Source organism: Furipterus horrens, unplaced genomic scaffold, assembly GCF_987537825.1.
Source record: "Furipterus horrens unplaced genomic scaffold, mFurHor1.1.pri manual_scaffold_2, whole genome shotgun sequence".
Lineage (NCBI taxonomy): Eukaryota > Metazoa > Chordata > Mammalia > Chiroptera > Furipteridae > Furipterus > Furipterus horrens.
In genome coordinates this window covers 44,635,274-44,657,378 of record NW_028327172.1, presented here as the reverse complement: position 1 = coordinate 44,657,378, position 22,105 = coordinate 44,635,274, and the positions used below count along the sequence as shown (strand labels likewise).

Genomic DNA, 22,105 nt, shown 5'->3' with positions numbered 1-22,105 from the left:
CAGGGCTCAGTCACTTGGTGATGAGAAGTCGGGGCTGGGGGGGTAGTAGCTAATTTATTTACATGTTTACTATGTGCCAGGCACTGTTCAGAGGGCTTTGATTTGATCCTGAGGGCAATGGAGAGCCATGGGCAGTCTAAGGAGAGCAGTGGCACCATCAGATTTCCCAATTCTGAGATCCCTTGGGCTCCCTATATAGGATGTGTAAAGGGAGAGACATGAACCTCACCCATCAGTGGGGAGAACTTTCTGAAGCAGTTCTACTGTCAGTTTTAGACCTAAAAAAAAGTAATTAGTGAAAACACCTCAAAGAATTCCCAGACATGGAGGAGTCCTTGTGTGAAGCAAAGAATGGGTGGCCAAAGAAGTGGATGATCTGAAGGTGCTCATGCCCCCTACTGAGCTAGTAAACTGGGCCAGGGCCAGGGGGGATATATTCTGGAAGCCCTTCTCACATCCCCAAGTACTCTGGTAATAAGAGTGTCCCTCCCCTGGCACCTTGCTGGGTGTCTCCTCCTCCATCAGCAGGATCTGCCAAGATTTTGGTCAGGGAAGCTGGGCGCTGTGTGGAGAAGCTGTCCAATCCACCTCAGGTGAGCTTCTGGGGCAGAAGAGTTCTTGGTTTTGTTCCCCTGAGAAGGATTCTGTGTCCCATCGTCCCACAGTGTAGATGCGGGTGGCTGAGTCCCCCGAGGGCCAGGTCCAAATTGAGTCTAGTGGTTTTCCTGGAGAAGAAAAGATTCTCTGGAGAAGGAAGGTGAGAGACTGAGAGAAAAGATGTCACAGGACAAGGTCGTGTGGCCTTTAGGACAAGTGAGGAGGATACAGGGACCTCAGCTCCAGCGACTGGCCCCCTGGGCTACAGCAAGGCGCCGGCACCACAATCCTTCTGCCCCCTGGGCACTTCAGCTCGTGGGTCTCAGCTCTCTGAAGGCTCTTGCTCTCTGCCCCTCAGCCTCGGTGCCTCTGCTGGGTCCGTCCTTGGCCTTGCCTTTCTGAGACTGTTTCTCCGTTTGTGTCTGTCACACTGTCACTGCCCTATTTTGTCTCCTCTCTGTCCTGTTCTCGGACGCAATTCTTGTTCCCGTCTATGGCTCATCCCTGTGCCTTCTCTGTCTCGATGCCGCCTCCCTCTTCCTCTGTCTCTCTCTCTGTCCCTGTCTCTCTCTGTCTCTCTCTCATCCTCTCCTCTGTCCCTGCCTTGTCCCCATCTCCATCCCTGCCTTTCTCAGATCCATGTTTCACCTTTTTCTCCATCTTTGTCCGTCTTCCTCTTGCCCCCGTCTCCAATCCCCCTCTCTCGTTCATGTCTCAACCTTGTTTCCATCTGTGTACCTGTATCTGCCTTGTCCCTTTCTCTTCCTGTCTTCGTTTCTGTCGCCTCTCCTTATCCACGTCCCCATCCCAGGCTCCGTCTCTTCCTCGGCCCTGTCTCCGTCGCCCCTCCTGGGCTGCCTCCGCGTCCCCGCCGGGATGTAATCTTGCTGGGGGCGGGGCCGAGGGCTGGATCAGAATAACTCTGTTATCTGGACGAATTGAATTAACTTCTTCACACGAGCGCTGCTGGGCCTGTCTCCCCTCCCTTCTGCGGGGCCGCAGGTGGGGAAGCCGGGGAAAGGGGTCGAGACCTTCCGGCCTGGCAAGATGCTTAAGGACCAAAGGTCTGGTCTGGATTCGGGCGGGATGGAGACTCTTAGTACCGGGGCCCTGCGCAGCCCTGCGTTAAACCTCCCAGACCATCCGAGGGCAGCGGGTACCTTTCTGGGTTGGAGTGGGGTCGGGGTGTCTAGGGCGGGGCCTGGGTCGCCTGGGCCCCGCCCCGAAGAGTTCGCCCCGCCCCCTCCGCGGGGTGCTGCGCGTTAAAAGGCGCGCTGGCCGAGCAAGGCTGCACTTGGTGCTGCACCCAGGTGGAACGCGGCCGCGACGGGGCGGGCGGACTCGCGGGCTCTCAGAGCCGGACTCAGGTCCTCCGCGCCTGTCGTTCGAACCCCCATCCGGACCGCATCCAGCCCAGGACCCCGACTCCGACCCGGCCTAGCCCGGCCCGCGTCCTCGCCCCCCGGGCCGATGGACTACTCCTACCTCAATTCGTACGACTCGTGCGTGGCGGCCATGGAGGCGTCCGCCTACGGCGACTTCGGCGCCTGCAGCCAGCCCGGCGGCTTCCAATACAGCCCCCTACGGCCCGCCTTCCCCACGGCCGGGCCACCCTGCCCCACGCTCGGCTCCTCCAACTGCGCGCTTGGCGCTCTACGAGATCACCAGCCCGCGCCCTACTCGGCAGGTGAGCCCAGCCCCAGCCTAATCCTCCCTCCATATCCCGCGAAACCGCCAGCCCCTTCCCTACTTAGCAAGTGATTGAGACAGTCCCCCACAGCCGCCACCATTCCCGGCCCTGGCTAGACCCTCCAATGCCCTGCCAGACCCCAAGTCCCCCTCTACCCTAGGCAGATTTGAACCCCACCCACTTATCCTTCCCAGCTACCACATCCCTAACCCACGCTCTCAGAGTCAAGGAAACAGACAGCCGGTCCAGCCCCAGACCCCTTACCAAGTCCTCCCGACCCCAACTGCAAAGACTGACCACCAAACCTCTCCATCCCCTGTATCCTTGGAAGACGCTCCAGGCTCAGTTTAATCGGACCCCTCCTTCCTTATCATCCTCACCCCATTGCATGCTCGATCCCCAGCAAAGACACTTACAGCGGCTGAGCTGCCCAGATGAAAACCTTCCTAGAGCCCCAGAACCATTAGGTCCCTCCTGCCCGGTTTTGGATCCATTCCACCTGGGCCCAAACCCTCTTCCACCACTGAAACCCATTCAATGACTTGTAGAAAAGGGTGTCCAGGTTATTAAGCCACTTTCATTTCGCCATTTCCTCTGAAGACTCTCCCAGCTAGAGTCCTGCAGAACCCAGAAGCTTCCCCTAAAACCCCCAAGCCCCTTGATCCAAGTCCCCATCTAAACCCTCAGCCTCATGGAGCCTCTCAGCCATCCCTGTTCCTCGGATTACAGTCCAGTCTGCCCCACCCAGTCTCCTTATCTCCTTCCTTCCTGGGAAGACAACCATGACCCAAGTAGAAGCCTGGGACCTGGAGGTGGGGGTAGGGAGGAATGGTGGAATAAGGACCTGGATTTGAGGAAAGGAGATCCAGAGAGATGGAGCCAGAAAATGAAACAAGGATGGGGAGATTGAGTACTCTGGGCCCTATGCAGGTGGGGAATGGGAGATGGAGAAAGAAAACGGGGAGATGAGTACCAGAGAAATAGAGTTCTAAGATGGGGAGGTCGGGACAGATACAGAGAGGTGTGAGCCAAGATGGGGAGATTGGGGACCTTGGGAGAAATGGAGACTCAGGGTTGGGGAGATAGAGATAAGAACCAGGTGATGAAGACAGGAAGTATGGGTGATGGGGACGAAGAAAAATGGAATCAGATGAAGAAGATGGGGACAGGACACAGTACTGGAGACAAGGATTAGAGGAGAGAGAGAACTAGGGAGATAGGACAAAGATAAAGGATATTGGGGACCCCTGGAAAACATGGACACCTGAATGGGGGTTGGAGAGTGGGATAGGGAGAAAGTGTCAGAAACAGTGTCTATGGGGCAGTGGGGACTGGGATGAGGTAGATGAGCGACAGGGATGGGAAGAGAGGGAGGGGAGAGGTGGGACCAGATTTGGGGGAGTTGGGGTGCAGAGAGGGATGCCTGGGAGGAAGAAGTAAGTCAAAGAGAAGATCAGGAACCTGGGTGGGGAGAAGCAGGGACACTTCCCAAAGGGCACCAAGAGAATGGTCCAGAAGGGGAAAGTTGGAGAGGGATGCGGAAGAGAAGGGGACACCTGGAAGAGACTGGGATGTGAGATGGGGCTGAGGAAATGAGGCCTGGGATGGAGAGAGATGGCGGGATAGCGGGGACCAGATCTGTACACCACGGAGAGCCTATGGCGGGATTGAAAGTAGACCCAAGCAGGGGAGTCTCAGTCGCCCAGCAGAGGTCCAGGACTGGTTACTGAGGAAATCCTCCTTGCTGATAGCCAGCCAAGGCTAGGGTGGGAGGGCAGAACCTGAAGCCAAGGGGCGGGGTGGGGGTGGGGGTAGGTACTAACTGAGGGAGAGACGCTAATGGAAGGATCGGACAGGATGGTGGATTGGCTGGAGGTGGCAGGTCCAGGGCGAGGGCCAACGACAGGTCAGCGACCTTGATGGGAGGGTCAGATTCTGGTTCCCTCGCTGCCGCTTTTGGATCTCACTTCGCCCTGTCCGCCTTCACCCCTGCCGACTCCAGCAAGGGATAGGGAAGACGCTCAATCCGAGGCTGAGAGGACGAGACCCAGGGGCCAGGCGAGAGGCAGGGGACAGTGAGCCATCTCCTCAGGGGCAGCACACAGCAGGCTGAGCGCGGCCCCTCATGCTCGCATCCTGGTTGTTCCCCCTCCCGCGCACACCCGTAGTGCCCTACAAGTTCTTCCCGGAACCGTCGGGCCTCCATGAGAAGCGCAAGCAGCGACGCATCCGCACCACGTTCACGAGCGCGCAGCTCAAGGAGCTGGAGCGTGTCTTCGCAGAAACTCACTACCCGGACATTTATACGCGGGAGGAGCTGGCGCTTAAGATCGACCTCACTGAAGCTCGCGTGCAGGTGCGTGTTTACCCGCGTGTGTACCGCAATGTGTGCTCAGAGAGGGCTGGAGGTTATTGCCCGACACCTGTGGGGTTGCGGGACAGAGGGCCCTCATTTGGCAGAGGGCAGGTGTAGTCTGCAGGCGGAGAGCTAGGTAGGGCCAGGGACCAGGTACAGGCGGGGGTCCTTGGGCAGGAGAGGACAGGCAGCCTGGAGAGGCGGCGGGACCAGGACCTGGCAGACCTGAGACCTCGGGAGAATTGAGCTGGTCAGACTCACGATTTCCCTTCAGTCCCCCTGGTAGGGCCGGGCATGCAGAGTGGTGCTTGGGAAGCCAGAACGGAGGCCGAGTGGGTAAAGGGATGCCCAAGAAGAGGTCTCAGGGTCCAGCAAGATGGAGTGGGGGATAGCCGGTCAGCGCCAGGTCCCATTCCCAGCTCTGCAGCTGGAAAGCCCGGGCGCAGGGCGGAGGAAAGCCGTGTCAGGGCGGACTCTGATGTCTATCTTACAAATCTCAGTACAGTGTCCAGCTGGCCCGCCTTTCCTGGAGACAAAAGGTCTCTCCTAATGTCCTAAGCCGGCCTCCGCCGCCTGGGTACTCCAGAGCCTGTAGGAGGGAATTGGGGGACAGGACCTTGGTTGATGAGGAAAGCCAAGGCAAAGCCCCCTCCAGCGGGGTCCACGGGTGAGCCTAAGGGGAAGACCCTACGGACCTAGAGGAAGGGGCAAGTGGAGGAGGAGAAGCGAGGAGGGCAACGAGCTGAGTGGTGGAGGGCAGAGGGGCCACGTTCAGAAGCCTGGTGATCATCCTGCCCCGGCCCCTTCCGGACTGAAGTCTCGCTAGCGCCTTGCGGTCCCAGGCTGACCGGCCCCTGTGCCCACAGGTTTGGTTCCAGAACCGCCGGGCCAAGTTCCGAAAACAAGAGCGAGCGGCCAGCGCCAAGGGCGCGGCAGGCGCGGCGGGCGCCAAAAAGGGCGAGGCGCGCTGCTCGTCCGAGGACGACGACTCCAAAGAGTCCACGTGCAGCCCCACGCCCGACAGCACCGCGTCGCTGCCACCGCCCTCCGCACCCGGCCTGTCCAGCCCGCGCCTGAGCCCCAGCCCGCTGCCCGCCACCCTGGGCTCCGGGCCCGGGCCCGGCCCCGGGCCACAGCCGCTCAAGGGCCCCTTGTGGGCCGGTGTGGCGGGCGGCGGTGGCGGCGGCGGGCCTGGCGCGGGGGCGGCGGAGCTGCTTAAGGCCTGGCAGCCAGCAGAGCCGGGGCCCGGGCCGTTCTCCGGGGTTCTGTCCTCCTTTCACCGGAAGCCCGGCCCCGCCCTGAAGACCAATCTCTTCTAGCCGCTGGACTCTGGAGGCTCCGGGCTTGGCCCCAGAGACGCCCCTGCCCCTCCAAGACCTGGTAGAGTCCTTCCCCATCCTGGCAGCCCGCCTGGAAGCCCCCCCTCCCATCCCCCCACTTCCTACCGTGTCTGAACCCTGTGCGCCCATCCCAGTTTTGGAGACCAAATCAGGGCCACTCTTGTCCTCACCAGCCCCACCCAGCAGGTGGAGTACTTTTCACCGGTACCCCCTCCCCTAAAGAGCTCGGAAGCCCTTTAGCACGGCTTTCTTTGGAACTGGGATCAAGTATCCGCCCGTCCCTAACTAGAGCTTGAACGTGAGGGTCCTCAAGGAGGAAGAGCCCGCTCCTCCCCTCACTTTGCAGCAGGCTCGGTCACTTCACCTTGGCGACCAGCTAGCTGGCTGCACCACCCCTCAGGCCCACCCATGTAAGGTCGCCAGGATAATCAGGAGCCTGAAGGGTCCCACCGATTTGTCCCTCAGTGTTTCCTCCCATCTGGCAATCAGTATGGTGCAGCGGGTAGGCCCCTTAGAGGAGCTGGGGGGGTGCTGCCAGGGCAATGGGACAGAGGGCTTTCCTCTTTGATTTCTTTGTTCTGTTGTTGTTGCCCTTTTCCTTTGAAAAACTTGTAATTTATTGAAGTGAGTTTTGCTCAATCCAAATAAAACTTAATTTATTGAAGACATCATGCTGGTAACCCCTCTGAGTACTACCCAGGACAGGGATAGGCTGGCTGCCTGCAACAGCTGGGTCTCCCTTGCCTCCAGCAAGGACCCAAGGGTGCTACGCATAGCCAGGAGACAGAGGGAACTAAGCAAACTGGCACTTTATGGCAGATATCCACCTCCCACCCCCAACAGGCCCCAATAATATCAAAGTGCCCACCCTCCTTAAACCCACACAGAAAAGCTTAAATAAACCCCAGCCTGGTCCTCGGGCTATTCCTTCATTTCCGGATGGACACCCTAGAGTAAGGGTTGGAGAGAGTTCCTAGCTGAGCCCCTCAGGCTGTGGTTCAGGCCAGAGGAAACAGTGGTGAAAGTGGGGACCCAGAGTACCCAAATGGACCCCTCGGACATCCCTGGGGCTGAGAGGAGGGGTCCAGAAAGGGAGGAGAGCACCAGAATAACCAAGGTCCTTGGTAACCACGGCAACTGATTGCTGGTGCCCAGGGTGTAAAAGGCAAGGGGTAGGATGTCCTAACTAGGGCATTCCAAATGATTGGGCAGTGGGGAACGCAGATCCCCAATAAATACGCAGAGAGGTACTGTCTCACCCCTCCTAACTTTTCAACTCTGGGGTCATGGGGAGGGTCTTCGTGGAGGGAGGGAGGGGGCTGAATTTGCAGCTTCATAGTGCCACCGCTATCACTTGCTGAGCTGCAGGGTGTCCAGAAGGAGGCGCTTGTGAGCCGGGTCCTGCACACCAGCCTCCTCCAGGTCCTCCTCAGTGATGTCGCTGTGGGAAGCGGGTAAGAGGCTGGGAGACTGGCAAGGTGGTCCAGAGGGCCCATAGCTCGCACCCCCCACCCCGGGGGCCAGCCCCACCCTACCCCACCTGCCTCTAGCCCCACCCTTACCTGAGAAACTCCAGGTCATCCCAGCCATTATGCACCAGGCCCTCCTCGTAGCGCTCCAAGCCGATGGCCCTTAGCCAGGCACCCATGCCCGCCTCACCCAGCCCAGGGGGCCGCCCGCTCTGCGGGCACGGAGCCTGAGGAAAAACGATGTCAGGGAGCACTGAAGGTGTTCACATACAGAGAAGCATTGAATGACAGCCACATTCTACCACGTCATGGGGTGGGGTGGGGGCAAGATCTGGGGCTAATTCATTTGTCCCCCAACTCCCCAGTGCCCAGCTCAGGCTGGAGAGGACACCACTGAGTGCTGAATGGTGGGGTAAAAGGATACCACGGTCCAAGGGCAAGCACACACCTCAGGTACATACACAGCCAGCCACCCCTAGTCCACACACCTCCTCTGCCAGGTCCTCCTGGATGCTCTCTCGGATGCGAGGTGGAGGGAAGCTGAGAGGACGGCCATAGTCTGAGGGCAGTCCCCTGGGTGGCTGCAGCTCCAGGGGGCCTGGCAGGAGCACTGAGCGGCCAGGCCCAGCAGGAACGTAGTCCACTTCACTCAGTGTCTTGGCCATCTGCAGCACCGAGCAGGAGCGATCATCCCCACTGCTTATCTCCCCCAAGAAAGAGTTGGTGGGCGAGGGGCCTGGGGGCAGTGGGGGTCTTGGATGGGCTTTGGGAGGTGGCGGGCCACGGGCTTCACCCCCACTGCGGCCCCGGACCACTGGCCCTGGCAAAGGATCCAGACTTGGAGGCAGGAAGATGGCCGAGTCCGGCAGAGGTGGGGGTGGAAAGTCTGGAGGGGGCAGTGTGCCCCCAGACTCCTCATCTGATGAGCTCCCCTCTCCCACACGGGGAGGCCGGTGGCGCCCAAGCTGTAGAGCAGGTACTGTGATGGCCACCTTGTTCTTGGTGGCTGGTGGGACAGGGGCCCTGGCAGGTGGAGGTGGTTCTGGGGGCAGCAACTGGTGTGGGACCCCTTCAAGGACGTAGTAGGCAGGGTTATTGAAGCTGTTCTTGGGTGGGGGAGCTGCCACCCCTTCGGGCTCTGGAGCCCCCTCTGGCTTCAACCTGGGTTAAGGAGCAGGAGAACTAAGTCAGGACACAGAAACCCAAAGTGAACGTAGTGGGTACAGTAGAAGGAAAACTGGACTGCGAGTCAGAGACATGGTCCTCAGTCCTAGACTTGCATGGGACCTTGAGCACATCACTTTCCTCTCTGGCCCTTGCTGTCCTTATCTCTGAAATTGGGGGACAGAAGCAGTTGAATGAAAAAACACCTAAACTTCCTTGCCTCACTTGCTGAGATTCGCAGATCTTTTATAACTGTTAACTTTGAAACCTGAGCTTCAAGGGGTGAAAGCAGGTGCCAGAAGGCAGAGAAATACAGGCCTTTAATGAGAATGACCAGCCTGATTTGGAAAATCCTCTGGAGGCAGGTTAGTTTTCCATAACCTGGCAATGAAACCAAGATGACTGCCGACAGCTGAAGGTGAGTGAAAGGGGGCCAGACTGGACCTATGAATTTTTAAGTTCCGGTGACAACTGGATATAATTAGAAAGCAAGCCTCACTTTCCCAAAGTACAATCCACAGAACACTAGTTCCCCAGGATATTAATAGTTATTGTGTGGAAGAGAGGTTTCCTGGACTGTTAAGTTTGGGAAACTATATTCAACAGAGTTGAAAAAGGGTTTCCTTCCTGTCCACATGCTCAGAGATTTTGCCAATACGAATGTGCACTGGGGACAAATCTAGCAAGAACCATTTCACAAGCTCATCTGACCACAAACCCATTTCCAGGGTGTGCACTCCGTAGGACAGCGCTCCACCGAAAGCGCAGGGGCAAATCTCGAGCTGAGGCATGTGCCTTCGCCACACAGAAGGCTCCAACTAATTCTGTTTACATGGAGAGAGCTGTTGCAGAAACAATTTCTCATTCTATTTTTTTAAGGCAGAATTGAAAGGAAAGGCTGACTATGCTCCCTTTGACTCAGAGAGCCACACCTAAGGGAGGCCTGGCTGGACAGAGTGGCCATGGGCACAGGGCCCTGGCACCTCCAGCTGTGGGGCAGCAGAGCACCCAAGCAGCAGACAGTCCCCAGGCTGGCCCTGAGAGCCACGTACAGGATAGATAAAGCGGGGTGGGGATGGGGTTGGGAGGAGTGATGGGTTCTTCTCTCACCTGGGGGTCAAGGGCTCCTCCCGGGGAGCAGCTCGGGGCGGGGCTGGTGGCCTCCCAGTTGGTGGTGGTTTCTCTGGTTCTTCAAATAACTTGGACAGCGGGCAGAAGGCCTCTGTGGGGGCTGGCTTTCGGCTCCCTGACCTGCAAGGGGTGCACAGGGCAGGAAAGATGAAACGGGCTGACCAAAGGCCCCCAAGCACTCCTTCACATGACACCCAAAACAGCGCCAGCTCACCTGGGCTCCTGGCTGCCTCGGGACACAGAGGGAGCTTTGCTTTTTGCTCCTGCCTCATCCTTATCAATGCTGATCCACTCTGGGGGATAAAGGGAAAGGAGACTCAGAGGGGACCTGGGGTCCTGGGTCCCAGACACCCACTGATCTTCCAGCCCTTTCCCAGCTACTCTTGAGGGCAGGCCCACCCCTGTTGTGGCTGTAGAGCTCCCAAATACTATATTCCAGGAATTCCAACATGCCCTCCCCACACCCCTGTCCTTCCCTCCTAGACTGCCCACACCATCTCATCTCATGCCCCACACCCCTCTCAATGGAGCCCCCACCGTAGAGTCGCTCACGGGTGCCCAGGCGCTCTGTGGGCACCCGCACCTTCATGGAGCCACGAATGTTGCCTGTCTCCTCGCCACGATGGGACAGGAAGGTCAGGAACTGCTGGGCTGTGCTGCCAATCATGGACTTGAGCGCCACCACACACTCCCCTGAAGGGCAAACCAACACACTGCCAAACTTTTCTAGGCCCTGCATCCCTTCCTGTGCTCCTGGGCACCCCTCGCCCCTCACCATAGGATTCGTAGCCATCCATAGACTTGACTGTGAGCAGGAGGTGCTGGTCCTGCAAGTACTCGATGTCAGCCAGAATTGGCTTGAGCTGGGGAGTGGAGAGGCACTGTGAGAGCAAAGCCCCCAAACCCCCTCCTGCCCGACACCACTCACCCCTGCCCTCAGGCTCGTGCATGATCACTCCCACTCAACTCTTAAGGAAAGGATCCCAAATCCTTAATATAGAAGACATGGCCCTGCATGGGCCTTTCAAAGCACTTAACAGCATTGTAATGAATTAATTGATCAAACGAATGAATGAAGTGTAAATTGGTCCCACATCCCCCAAGTAAAGCAAACACCCTCTCTACTCATGCCCAACCCCTACCCCCTACCCCCTACCCCCTAACATGTACACAGAGCATGCACTCTGCTGGCTCCACCTGTCCTCCAGGGCAGCCCTGAATGCACTTTGCTGAACCCTCTCCCTGCCCTCACCCACAAGCCCAGGCCCTGCCTGCAGCCTCACCGTGGGCAGCTGGCGTGAGGACCACTGCACTTTGAGAAAGTTGATGTTGTCACTGCTCTGGGCATCATTCTCGAAGCTCTTCTTGTACTCTGGGGTGGAGAGGGGAACACCCAACTGAGTACTGCCTCCTAGCTACCCTTCCCCATAAGCAGGGAGGGAGCTGATTGCTCTGGGCACCTCTGGCTTCCCACCCTGCTTGGCCCACTCCAGCCCTGGGCCCTTTCTCACCCTCCAGGCAGGTGGAGTAGAACTCAATGAAGAACTTGGTGCGGCTAGCCGTTTTCACAATGGCCTCAATGCTCTCAAACTCAATGTAGGCCTGGTCTGAAGTCTTCGACAGCCCTGAAGGGCAGATAGAGGAAGGCAGACAGGAGGGCTGAGCAGTGACAAGAGGGACAGGACAGAGACTGAGCCCTGGGACATGAATTCAGGGGCCCTGGCAGAGCAGGAGGGAAGGCCAGGCGTGGCCTCCCCAGTTCCAAGAAACCAATAGGAAAATGCCAAAGCCCAGACCCTGGATAGGGGCAGACAGATAACTCAAGGATTAGAGGCCATCTAAGAGGGGACCAGGGACCAGAATGCCTCAGGGATTGCCCACCACTGATCTACCACACCACCAAGCACATTCAGGGGCACATATGTGGCCTCAGGCAGACACACACACACATATACACACTCATGGGCATGTACCTCTTAAGATGACCCAGGCACACAGACACCCTCACACATCATATTCAGAAACATCCCTGCATGTATGTGTACACACGTAAGTACATTCAAGCCCATGGACATCCCAGGTCTCCACCTGTGCCCACCCAGATGTATGCCACAGCCACAAGCACATCCAGAATAGTCACCTTTCTTGGAGATGAACTGAGAAGTAACTCCAACCTCAAATGTCCCAAACACGGGGGAGTGGTCACTGGTGACAATATCGTCAGTGCAACCTAGGGATGGGGATAGGAATGGGGAGTCAGGGGAAAACTGTTCACTCTATGCTCCCACTTCCCAAAGCTGAAGCAGAGTCAGGACAGTGACCACCCAGAATCGCCCATCGCCCTGTCTGTGAGGCTCTGACCATAGGAATTGCAGATGATGTGGGTCTCAGGGTAGGATTTCCAGAGAATCCGGTCACACCATGAAGGCACATTGGTCCGGACCTGGGGCAAGGATGATAGCAGCATGGTCAGGGCCAACAGCTGGGGGTCTGCTCAGCATAAGCCCCTCCCATCTCCCAGGGCCAATGAGGCCCCACACCCTTTCCCCTGGATCCTCACAACACCTAGTGTCACCCCTACAGCCTCAGAGGCACTGGAGTGGTAACTGCAGAGGTCTACACCCTTGACCCCACAAGCACTCTTTAAAAAAAAAAATAAAGATTTGATTAATTTATTTCCAGAAAGAGGAAGGGAGGGAGAAAGAAGGGGGAAGGGAGAGAAACCTCAATGAGAGAGAGAAACATTAATCAGTTGCCTCCTGCATGCCCCCACTGGGGACCTGGCCCACAACTCAGGCACGTGCCCTGACCGGGAATCAACCTGCGACATTCTGGTTTGCAGGCTGGCACTCAATCCACTGAGCCACACCGGCCAGGGTCCCACAAGCACTCTTGATTCACTGCAGCCCCTTTCCACCTCACTCACCCCAGTTGGTTTCTGCTTGTGCCAGGCATATGTATCCCGGGAGCCCCGCTCGTAGCGGTAGGTGGGCGGGAATGAGATCTCCTCCTCACCTAGGGAAGGCAGGGGACAGGCTGGGGTCAGGGCAGGGTCAGGGCTCAGGGATATCACCGATCTCTGACCCTCAGACCTCCTTCCAACTAGGCCCACACTCACTGAATCGAAGGAAGACCTTGTGCTTTTCCCTCTCCAAGTTGAGCTGGTCTACCCTGAGCAGGGGCTCAAACTCCTTCCTGCTGATGTAATTCAGGATCTCCTGGGGTGGGGACACAAAGGTTGGAGACTTTCCCCTGAGCCAGAGCCAGAGGTGAGAACCCATCTGACCCTTAGCCCTGACACCCTACCAGCCACGCATTGGGCCCTACTTGCACCTGGATATCCATGTCCAGGCGGTAGTTGAGGTCCCCAAACCAGAAGAGGTGAGTGAAACGCAGAGAGATGTCAAAGGCATTGAGCTGGCGGTCGCCCAGCGAGAGCAGCCGAAGAATGTCCAGATAGTTTTGGTTCCGCCTACAGTGAGGACAGAGGAAGGTCAAGGTCAAGGATAGACAGAGTGGTCTTGAGTTCGGATAACAGAGAAGGGGGTCTCAGGACAGGGATATAGGTGGGTCAGGGACTGGTATATGGGAGAGGGAATAGATTTCAGGTGAACAGGGGGTGAGGGTGAAGAGACCACTTGGGAAGGTACCCCCTCACCGGGCAGTCTTCTCATTTCCTGAGGTGAGGTGGCAATTCACAAAGCCAAATGAAGTGCCATTGAACATGAAGGAAACGCCCACAGCCCCCTTGTTTCCTGTCAGGACAAGAAAAAAAGGCCCAAGTCACCCTCAGAGAGCTCCCAGCTCTCCCTTCTGCCCATCAAAGCAGCAGTGGGAAGATCCTCTCAACTCCCCCACCCCCAGATGCTGGAAGACAGGCAGGCCCCCAAACACACACCCACACCTTCTCTGGAGATCCCCTTGGGGCACACAGTCTATCTGAATGGCCTAAGTCCGTCTGCCAGTCTGAGCAGAGCCCCGGGAGATCACAGGGATCCCAAAGGTGAAGCTGCAAGGACCGACAGATTCTGGCCAGAATGCACCCTGTAACTCTGGACTGCAAACCAATAGACCTGGGCACTATGTCAGGCTTCACCATGTACCAGCTGTGTGACTGGACAGGTCACTCAACCACTCTGGTCCTGAGTGTTTTGTTTCTTAATATTTTACTTAATTATTTTTAGAGAGAGGGGAAGGGAAGGAGAAAGAGAGGGAAAGAAAGCAATGTGTGGTTGTCTCTCACATGCCCCCAACTGGGGACCTGGCCTACAACCTAAGCAAATGCCCTGACTGGGAATCGAACCAGCAACCATTTGGTTTGCAGGCCAGCACTCAATCCACTGAGCCACACCAGCCAGCGCCTGAGTTTTATCATCTATGAAATGGAGGTAATTATCCTGGCCTGCCTTCCTGGTGGGGCCGGAAGAGCTTTAGAATATGAACACAATTTATGAAGTTGAAAGAGTTCTATTTGTGGGAAAGCTGAGACCACCCCAAAGGGGGAGATCCTGGGCTGGAGAGGAAGCATTAGGTGTGGACAGAGGGGCCCCACCCACTCTGCTCACCCAGGGTGTTGGCAATACCAGTCTTCACGCTGGATGTACTGACATGGCTGATGCGGTTCTCGTGCTCTGGTTTGACCAGCACAGCCACCTTGATGTTCCACAGTGACTGCATGGCAATCTGGGTGGAGGGTATAGAGTCACCTCTGTCCCAAGCTCAGCCACTGTTTACAACCCCTCCTCCCCACCCCCGCCCCCAGCCCATACCATGTCCTGTTCCGGCAGGCACAGGATAGGAAGACCTGCTGCCTTTTTTCTGAGAGGCCAAAGAGAAACAGACCCTCCCATAGCATGAAAGACTCAGGTTAGTTCTCCTAAAGGATAGTCCCATGGACCAGAACAGTCAGTCAGGTTGTGTTCCTCAGGGTCACCAAAAGATCAAGCAGGATAGTTTGGGGTGGTGTGTGAGGAGAGGAGACAGGACAAGGTGACCCCCCTCACCGGGCGGTAATCCAGATCTGTGAGCTCCTTCAGGCCCCCGCGTAGCAGGTCCAGCCATTCTCGGTCACCCACTGAGTTCTCCTGGGTCCCAAAGACATAGATGTCATGGGGTATGGCCACTGTGACCTCATCCAGGGTCTTCCCCAGTCCTTTCGATGTGAACCAAGATGTCACATTTTTCGGAGGAGGCACACTTCCTGGAGGTGGAGGGGATGGGGAGCACTCAGGCCCCTGCTCAGGGGCAATGCCTCCCTTCCACCTCAACCCCCGCCCCTAGGCCTCACCCATGTTCCAGGTGCCTATAAAGACAGAGATCATGTCGGGCTCATCCTGCTTTGAGTGCTTGTTCTTCATGAGCTGCAGCAGTTGGCAGAAGGCCTCTCGCTTCTGGGGGGACAACAGCCAGTCAGAGGTCGGTGAGCAGCCAGGGAACCCCCATTCCAGGAATACCCTGCTAGGTAGGTAGCAGGTACCGTGACAGAAGGGTCATGCCTGTCTGGTTTACCACTATACAGCTCACACCTGTAACAAGTGCTTGATAAATGTTCACTGAATAAGTATTTAAAACCACCCTCAGGCCACCTACTCTCCATACACATACTCTCTGCCCTGTCAGACCCAACCCTGACATGCCTATGTCATGTGTTCCTTCTCTTCCCATTCCATGGGGTCTCCTGCAGCCCCCAGTGGCGTGGCCCAATCTGCTGCTCACCCGGGCACTGACAAAGATGAAGTCCTTGCGCTGTGTCCGGTCTTTCTCCTTCTCAAACACGACACCCAGCTTATTCTGGACACGCTGAGATTTAATGAGCTGGCGAACTAGGAGATGGAGAATGGGTCACACTGGCTTGTGTCCTGAGGCCCTGTCCACCCCTCCCAGGTCAGGTTCTGGCTCACTGCGGTCATGCGTGAAGGTTGTCCAGTCCTCCTGTGAGTCTCGCTGTCTCCGCAGCAACACTAGCCGCCCGCCCTCCACGTCCACGCTCAGCGTGAACTTCTGTGACTTCCCAATCTTGGTCAGATCACCCAGGGTCACATCCAGCTTTACCTGCAAGCCAAGAGGCAAGGAGATGCTGAAAGACCTCAGGGCAGGCAGAACCCCTTCACCTCCAATTGTCCTTTGACCCACAAGGCCCCACCTGGTACCCCGTCATGTACCTCAAAGGCCTGCACAGGGATGGTCTTGGCCTTACGTGTGCATGGCTGCAGTGGAGCCGGAGGTGCTGTGGAACTTATGTCCTGTAGAGCCTTCAGGGCCTGGAGGGCAAGGACAGGGCAGTCAGGGAACATGGGAGGATAGGGCACAAAGTCAGAGGGCTGCAGGTAGGAGGGGCACGGTTGAGGTGGGATCAATGCTGAACTGTAGATTCAGGGCTAAGATCAGTTAGGTTAATGCTAGTGGTCAGGGACTGGGGTGTGAGGGGTCAGAGGTCAGACCACCTTCTTCTGGATGCCTGACAGGAAGTCCTTTAACACTGACAGCTTCAGCACAAGGCTCTCTAGTTCCTGCTCCCCAGTCTGTGGTGGGTTCTGCAGTGAGAAAGGATAACGCTTGTTCATGAGGCCACCATGAAGAGGGTCCCCAGCTCAGCCCCAAAACATGAACCCATTTTCCAAAAATCTCCCCACAATCCCACCTGTTGCTGCAAAAGGCGTGTCACCATGGGCGAGCTCTGCTGGTCAAACACCTTGGACAGAATTTCCAGGCCAGACAGAACCTTATCCACCTCACTAGGGGAGACATCAGGTCAGAAGAACCCCCCACCTCAATCCAGTTACAAGGAAGGGGGGCTACAGCCTCCACCATGAGGCTACAAGGGTTCAGGTGAGGAAAGTCAGGAGGTAATGACTGGTTCCCTGTTCAGGGACAGAGGTCAGAGGTCAGGTCAGAGAGAAGGGCACAGTGCATGGTGTTGAATGTCCCAGGTACCTGTGTAGCCTCCGGCACGAGGTAACTAGGGTGCGGGTGAGGTGCGGCAGGTTGCTGGCTCCGCTCCGAACAGCCTCCAGGTCCAGCCCGTAGCTGCCCTTCAGGTACTCGTGCGAGACAGTGCTCAGCCCATTGGGAGCACTTTGAGGAGGGGTTAAGAAGTCATTAGAGGCCTTACTGACCTTGTCCCAGCACCCCTACCCTGTCCCTAGAGGAGACAGTGCTGGTAATAATCAGAGTACCATGGATCAGGGTGTCTGTTCTGGGGCTGAGATGGAATGGGGGCCCCTGGAGTGGGGCTGGGGCTTAAGTCTCCCCACTTTTGGTGAGGACACAGTTCTCAGAGAAGAAAGGGACTTCCTGCCCAGTGCAGGAGGTTGGGGGTCTTACCTCTCAGCAGCTGGAGTTGTGGGGGTCTCAGGGACTGGTGGGGGGCTGCTGGGCCCCATAGAGGCACAAATGCTGGTGGAGCCAGAGCGTGGGGGCAGCGGGGGCTTCTCATCCTCCCCATCTGTGGACAGGGGTCAGTGGGGCATCCATCTGGCCTCCCGCCCTCAGTGAAGTATGGGGGAATGCCGTGGCAATCAGAAACTTCCATGGAAAGGGGGTAAAGGGCCCTGACATCACGGCTTCAGGGAAGGCAGGTTGAGAAAACAGGACGAAAAGAAGCAGGTAGTATTTGAGCATGGGGTAGGGCAGGGATTTGTACACTGCACACCGGGTGGCACCTGAGGCATCGCGGTCGTCTGGTGGGTCTGGCTCTCTTTCCCGCTCCACAGGCAGCAGCAGGGCACACACGAGGCCCTGGTTGGGCTGGGCATACAGCCCAATGAGTTCACCCAGGGTCTGAAAGCGGCGCACAGGCACACCCTGCGAGGTCTGCAGCCAGCAAGGGTGGGAGAAGGGTCAGCCAGACAATCCCAAGCCACAGGGTGTAATCGAGGTCAGGAGTCAGGGTCTAAGCTCCTACCTGCACAGCCAGGAAGTCTTCCCCATCAGGTAGAATTCGATATGTGTGCACATGCTTCTGATACCTGATAGCAAGGCAGGGGTCAGAATCTGTAACTCCCAGGCTAGCATCTAAGCCCCAAGGTACCTTCTCCTTCTGCCACTGGGCTCAGCCCCCAGCCCTCTCAGCTTGGCTTCCCTAAAACCATTTGCCCAGGCTGCACAGGGTTAATGATGAGACTAGTTCACTTCTATCCTGCTAGTGTCACCAACAAGTAGGAATCCCGCCTCCGTCCCCATCCCCACCCCCACCCCCGCCCCCAGACCTACATAGTCTCCACACGCAACAGGCAGCTCTTTTGTGGCCTCCACAGCTGTCTAAACAGCCCCTCTGGGCTCTGGTACCAATCTGCGGCCCCCGCCAGATTAAGAGTCCTCAGAAGCCTGGGTAACCACTGTTTGCATGCATGGGTGATGTGCTAACACACGTGTGCCTGCTGTCTGTGTTTATGTTGGTGTCTAGCTCTGCTGAAGTTGGCTGTGTCTAGGGCAGTTTTGCTGGGGAGTATAAGGGTGTCATCTTAGGGATTTCTACCCCCTCCCCCAGACACCAGGAAGTTGGGATGACCTAAGGGGGCCTCCTATGATAGACCCAGGCCTCTAGGAGCCACAAATTGAGGAGGGGCAAGAGGGGTGCTGACAGATGGCAGCAACAGCTGAGCAGGTGACAGCTGAGCCAGGACTGGGTGGCGCAGACCATACTCAGTGGGGTTGGAAGGCTCCCCTGCAGTCAAAACTCAGGGCTGGCTTGCCCGAGGGAGTCAGCCGGACCGTGTGTTTTGGCAGAAAAGGGTATTAGAACCCAAGAGGACCAAATGCCTACTTGAGAAGACCCTACACACACCAGGGCCATCCCTTCTGCTCAAGCCCCCTTTCAGGGCTCTCCTGGCTGCCAACCAGATACAAGCCATGCAGGTGTCTGTATGTGTCTGGGTGTATAGGTTTGTGGACTGTGGACCTCTGTTATAACAATAATAGCACCCCATTAAATGAGCCCTGTCTCTGTGACAGGCTAGGTAACTTAGCACAGATGTGATCTCACTTAATCTTCACCTTTGAGGCAGATATTATCCCCATTCTCCAGAAGAAGAAACTGAGGCTCACAGGTGAAAAGTGATTTGCCCAAACTTGCCTAAAGTCACAAAGCAAGTAAAAGGCAAAGCTGGGATTTAAGGCAAGGGCACAGGCCAGGGCCTATATCCGGGCCTGCTGGTCAGATCACCTATGTCTGTTGGGGCAGGGATGTGCCTTGAATGTTACCCATGCACATGTGGGTGAGTATACAGGTAATCAAGTATGCTTCTGATCACCCACTCCCAGGCTCCTGAAATGCAAGGAGTAGCCAGAGTCAGCTGGCGAAGCTGAAGCACCCCCCAGAGACCCTAACTCCACCCATCTCCTCTCCCAGTGATACAGCCAGGATTCTTCCCCTCCTGGAATAATAACTGTTCCTCACCCAAACACAGGCCCAGCTGTCCCCCTCCCACTCAGCAGCTGACCCAACACCTGCCTCCCTAATTAGGGGGTATGCCTCAGAGGGGGCTAGGAGGCAGGGCCCTAGGATATTCATCTGCTTAGGCTGTTGCTCTTTAGCCTTCCTGGCTGAATCTCAGATTTGGGACATAAGCTGAGACTTAGAGCACCCACTCCCTTCAGGTTCACTGCCTATGTCAGGGTTTCTCAACCTCGGCACTACTGAGGTCTCGGCCCTCATAATCCTTTGTTGTGAGGGACTGTCCTGTGCTTATAGGATAGTTAGCAGCATCCTTGGCTTCTACCCACTAGATGCCAGTAGCACCAACCAAAAAATGCCTCTGGACATTGCCAAATGTCCACTGAGGGATAAAATCAACCCCAGTGGAGAACCACTAGCCTAGGCTAATGCACCTCCCAAAGATGTGAAGAGAACAGAGGGAGAAGGGATAGGGAGGTAGGGGTTTGGGAAAGCTAATGGGGCTAAGAAGGAACATAACTAGATATAAACAAAGACACCCTGTGGCTTCCCACTCACTGCCTCCCACTCCTGAGGCCTGAGGAGCCCAACCAGTGTCACAATGAGTGGTGTGGGGAACAGCTCAGAGAGAAGATTCCAAAACTAAAAAGGAAAACTTACCCCAACACCACTGCCATGCATGGCTGATCGGTACAGGCCTAGCACCAGGCCTACTCAGAGAGCTGCCAAGTCTAGCCCTACACTCAGCACCCATAGCTCAGGGCTAGGGCAGCTGAACCAGGGTGCACACACTCACTCATTGATTCATAAAATAATAGCATGGTCCTATACAGCCTCACCCTCCTCTTCTCAACACCACTCTGCCCCCAGCCCCACCCAGCCGCAGCCATACACAGCCCAGCAGGCTCCAACCTCCGTCCTGGGGGCAGAGCAAGGCCCCCTAAAGGAGCTGCTGACCACCCTCACACACCTCATCAGTCCCTCTGGCCCCAACTCCAACTATGCCAACCTCTCAGACACCCAATCTCTGTATAAACAGCACACACACAGCCATGCAATGCACATCCTCACCGCTCAAGCTCCTTCTACCTGGAGGGTGCTTGAGGGGGTCTGCTAGAGATTCCTTGCATTTTCCCCGCTTACAGCCACCCTGGCAGAAGGACCGCACTTAGCCTGCTTCATCGTCCCAGAAAATGCCCCCAGACACACAGCAGGAAGGAAGTGCTCCCTGCATCCTTCCTCAGCCTCGGCATAAAGCCAAGGCCCCACTCTGGGGGGCGCTGGCGTCCCATTGTCCCAAGCCCTCCACACACACTCAAGGAACCCAGACTGTGCCCTTGCCCGCTGAGAGCCCCAGCGCCACTCACAGGACGCAGAGTGCGAAGGCGCCCGCCACACTCTCGCTGTCTCGGACCAGGAAGCTGCCATCGCGGCCTGCCCGGGCCAACAGTTCCTCAGCAGCAGCGCGGCTCAGGTCTCGGTGGTACCAGGCAGGGGCCGGGCTGCCCAGGGCGCCCCCTGGCCCGTTGATCCCCGGGCCCTGCGGCCCACAAGCCGAGGCCATGGCCCGTGCAGGGCTTAGAGCCGCCCGCGCCCACCGCCCCGCGCCATACCCCTGGCACGCGAGGGGCTAAGGCTGGGGCTCGGCTGGGGCTGCGCCCGGGCCGCGGGCCTGAGGATCGGCGAGCAGGCCGAGTGGGGGATCCGGACACAGTTTGACGCCACGCAGGCCGGCTGGTTTGCCGCGCAGCCGCCGCCGCCTGCAGCGCCGGCCTCAACTTGAAGAGAAAGAAAAGTTTGTTCAGAGGTGGCGGGGGAGGGGCAGGAGCGGAGCGCAGAGCTGGCTGCCGGCCTCCTCCCCCTCCGCTGGGCCCACCGCCCGGATCGCCCCTGCCCCAAGCTCTTCCCGGCGGTGTTGATGCCCCCGCCCCCCGCATTCCCGTAGGACCCCGGAATCCCCAAACCCCACAAGGATCCTGCCCCGCCATAACCCCGTGGAGATCGGCCAATACGCCGGAGAAGCCCAAATCCCCCTATTCTGTGCCCCAACAGTTCGGGAATCCCAGCCCCATCCTCTGAGAATGAGTTCCTTCAATAATCGCACTATGACCCCTAACTCCCACAGGCGACTGATTCCACTCCAAATCCTTTTCATTCGGCCCCTCCTACAGCCTTGCAGAATCGAGCTCCCAAAACCCGAGGACGCCAGGATGAACTTCCTTCCATCCCTCTCCCAATCATCCTAGTGGTCCGGACCCCAACTCCCATGAAATTCAGCACCATTTAGACCTGAACCCCAAACTCCACTGGGTCCAGCCCCCTACAAAACCCGTGAGGGGATCACCTCCATAGAGATCAGATCCCCCACAAACCCCCAGATGACATCCAGTGTCCTCGAAACCCACGCACCGTCCCTCGTAGCCCCTCTCAGCCCAGGCAGAACCCTTCCCCCCTCTCAGCCAAGTTCCCTGGCACCATCAACCATACCCGCAGGTCCAGGCCTTGAGGGGTTCAGCAGTCCGAGACCAGGCCGCCCCTTGCCCGTCTAGGAGAAAGTTCCCTCAGACCCGTGGGCTTCCGACCTCCCCCCAGAGCTGCGACCGCCGCGCGCAAACCCCCACCTCCTGGGCTGCTCCGATGCCCACTTCCCGGGGGACGCGGCCCTAGACTCTCAGCGGCCACTTAAGATGGCCATCCTCTGCCGCACATCACCCCCCCGCCCTGCCCCGGCTTCCGCCCCGCCCGCTGCTCCGCCCCCGCGGCTCTCTGCGGAGCCGGGGGTAGCACCCGGGCTCCGCCTCTCACAGCACGGTGTCTCGATCCTGGAGCCGCTGACCCACCTTGTGACCTCGGGCAAGTCAGGGCACCAATCCGAGCCTCGCCTTCCTGCCCTGTAAAATGGGGATAATGTTACGAGGGCAGACTCAATGGGATTGTGCTTGTAAAGCTCTCAGCACAGGGTCT

The 22,105-nt window shown here is 57.4% G+C and overlaps 2 protein-coding genes across 6 annotated transcripts; one reads left to right on the top strand and one right to left on the bottom strand.

Moving 5' to 3' along the window:
* The first annotated feature begins 1,909 nt into the window (after positions 1–1,909).
* Positions 1,910–6,019, top strand: PHOX2A (paired like homeobox 2A). Of its 2 annotated transcripts, none has more exons than XM_090267762.1 (3): positions 1,910–2,284; positions 4,456–4,643; positions 5,510–6,019. In XM_090267762.1, exons 1-3 carry the CDS (start codon positions 2,068–2,070, stop codon positions 5,960–5,962), a joined length of 858 nt encoding a protein of 285 aa, XP_090123888.1. In that variant the 5' UTR covers positions 1,910–2,067; the 3' UTR covers positions 5,963–6,019. The 2 variants fall into 2 exon arrangements, with proteins under 2 accessions (XP_090123888.1, XP_090123887.1); XM_090267761.1 differs by having other exon boundaries at positions 5,486–6,019.
* A 603-nt stretch (positions 6,020–6,622) lies between these two features.
* INPPL1 (inositol polyphosphate phosphatase like 1) lies at positions 6,623–20,755 on the bottom strand. 4 transcript variants are annotated; one of them, XM_090265046.1, is made up of 28 exons: positions 20,509–20,755; positions 17,651–17,714; positions 17,409–17,559; positions 17,071–17,191; positions 16,681–16,821; positions 16,388–16,481; positions 16,191–16,280; positions 15,909–16,007; positions 15,648–15,798; positions 15,463–15,569; positions 15,035–15,137; positions 14,751–14,947; positions 14,313–14,430; positions 13,406–13,502; positions 13,081–13,219; positions 12,866–12,965; positions 12,674–12,762; positions 12,109–12,190; positions 11,888–11,977; positions 11,259–11,372; positions 11,031–11,119; positions 10,523–10,610; positions 10,285–10,440; positions 9,962–10,040; positions 9,727–9,867; positions 7,941–8,613; positions 7,546–7,679; positions 6,623–7,424 (listed from the first exon to the last, which is right to left on the bottom strand). In XM_090265046.1, the coding sequence occupies exons 1-28, from the start codon at positions 20,703–20,705 to the stop codon at positions 7,334–7,336; spliced, it is 3,795 nt and encodes a 1,264-aa protein (XP_090121172.1). In that variant the 5' UTR covers positions 20,706–20,755; the 3' UTR covers positions 6,623–7,333. The 4 variants fall into 4 exon arrangements, with proteins under 4 accessions (XP_090121172.1, XP_090121178.1, XP_090121185.1 ...); XM_090265052.1 differs by having other exon boundaries at positions 17,409–17,526; XM_090265059.1 differs by having other exon boundaries at positions 17,399–17,559; positions 20,509–20,642.
* Between the last annotated feature and the right edge of the window lie 1,350 nt (positions 20,756–22,105).

What these genes read in the sequence shown, in the direction of transcription:
- INPPL1 (XM_090265046.1), bottom strand. Translation starts at nt 20,705, where the DNA reads ATGGCCTCGGCTTGTGGGCCGCAGGGCCCGGGGATCAACGGGCCAGGG. An exon ending in TCAGTTCATCTCCAAGAAAG is followed by an intron (nt 11,373 to 11,887) that starts GTGACTATTCTG and finishes TCTGCCCTTCAG; the next exon opens with GGCTGTCGAAGACTTCAGAC. An exon ending in CCTCACGCCAGCTGCCCACG is followed by an intron (nt 10,611 to 11,030) that starts GTGAGGCTGCAG and finishes TCCACTCCCCAG; the next exon opens with CTCAAGCCAATTCTGGCTGA.
- PHOX2A (XM_090267761.1), top strand. Translation starts at nt 2,068, where the DNA reads ATGGACTACTCCTACCTCAATTCGTACGACTCGTGCGTGGCGGCCATG. An exon ending in GCCCGCGCCCTACTCGGCAG is followed by an intron (nt 2,285 to 4,455) that starts GTGAGCCCAGCC and finishes GCACACCCGTAG; the next exon opens with TGCCCTACAAGTTCTTCCCG. An exon ending in TCACTGAAGCTCGCGTGCAG is followed by an intron (nt 4,644 to 5,485) that starts GTGCGTGTTTAC and finishes TTGCGGTCCCAG; the next exon opens with GCTGACCGGCCCCTGTGCCC.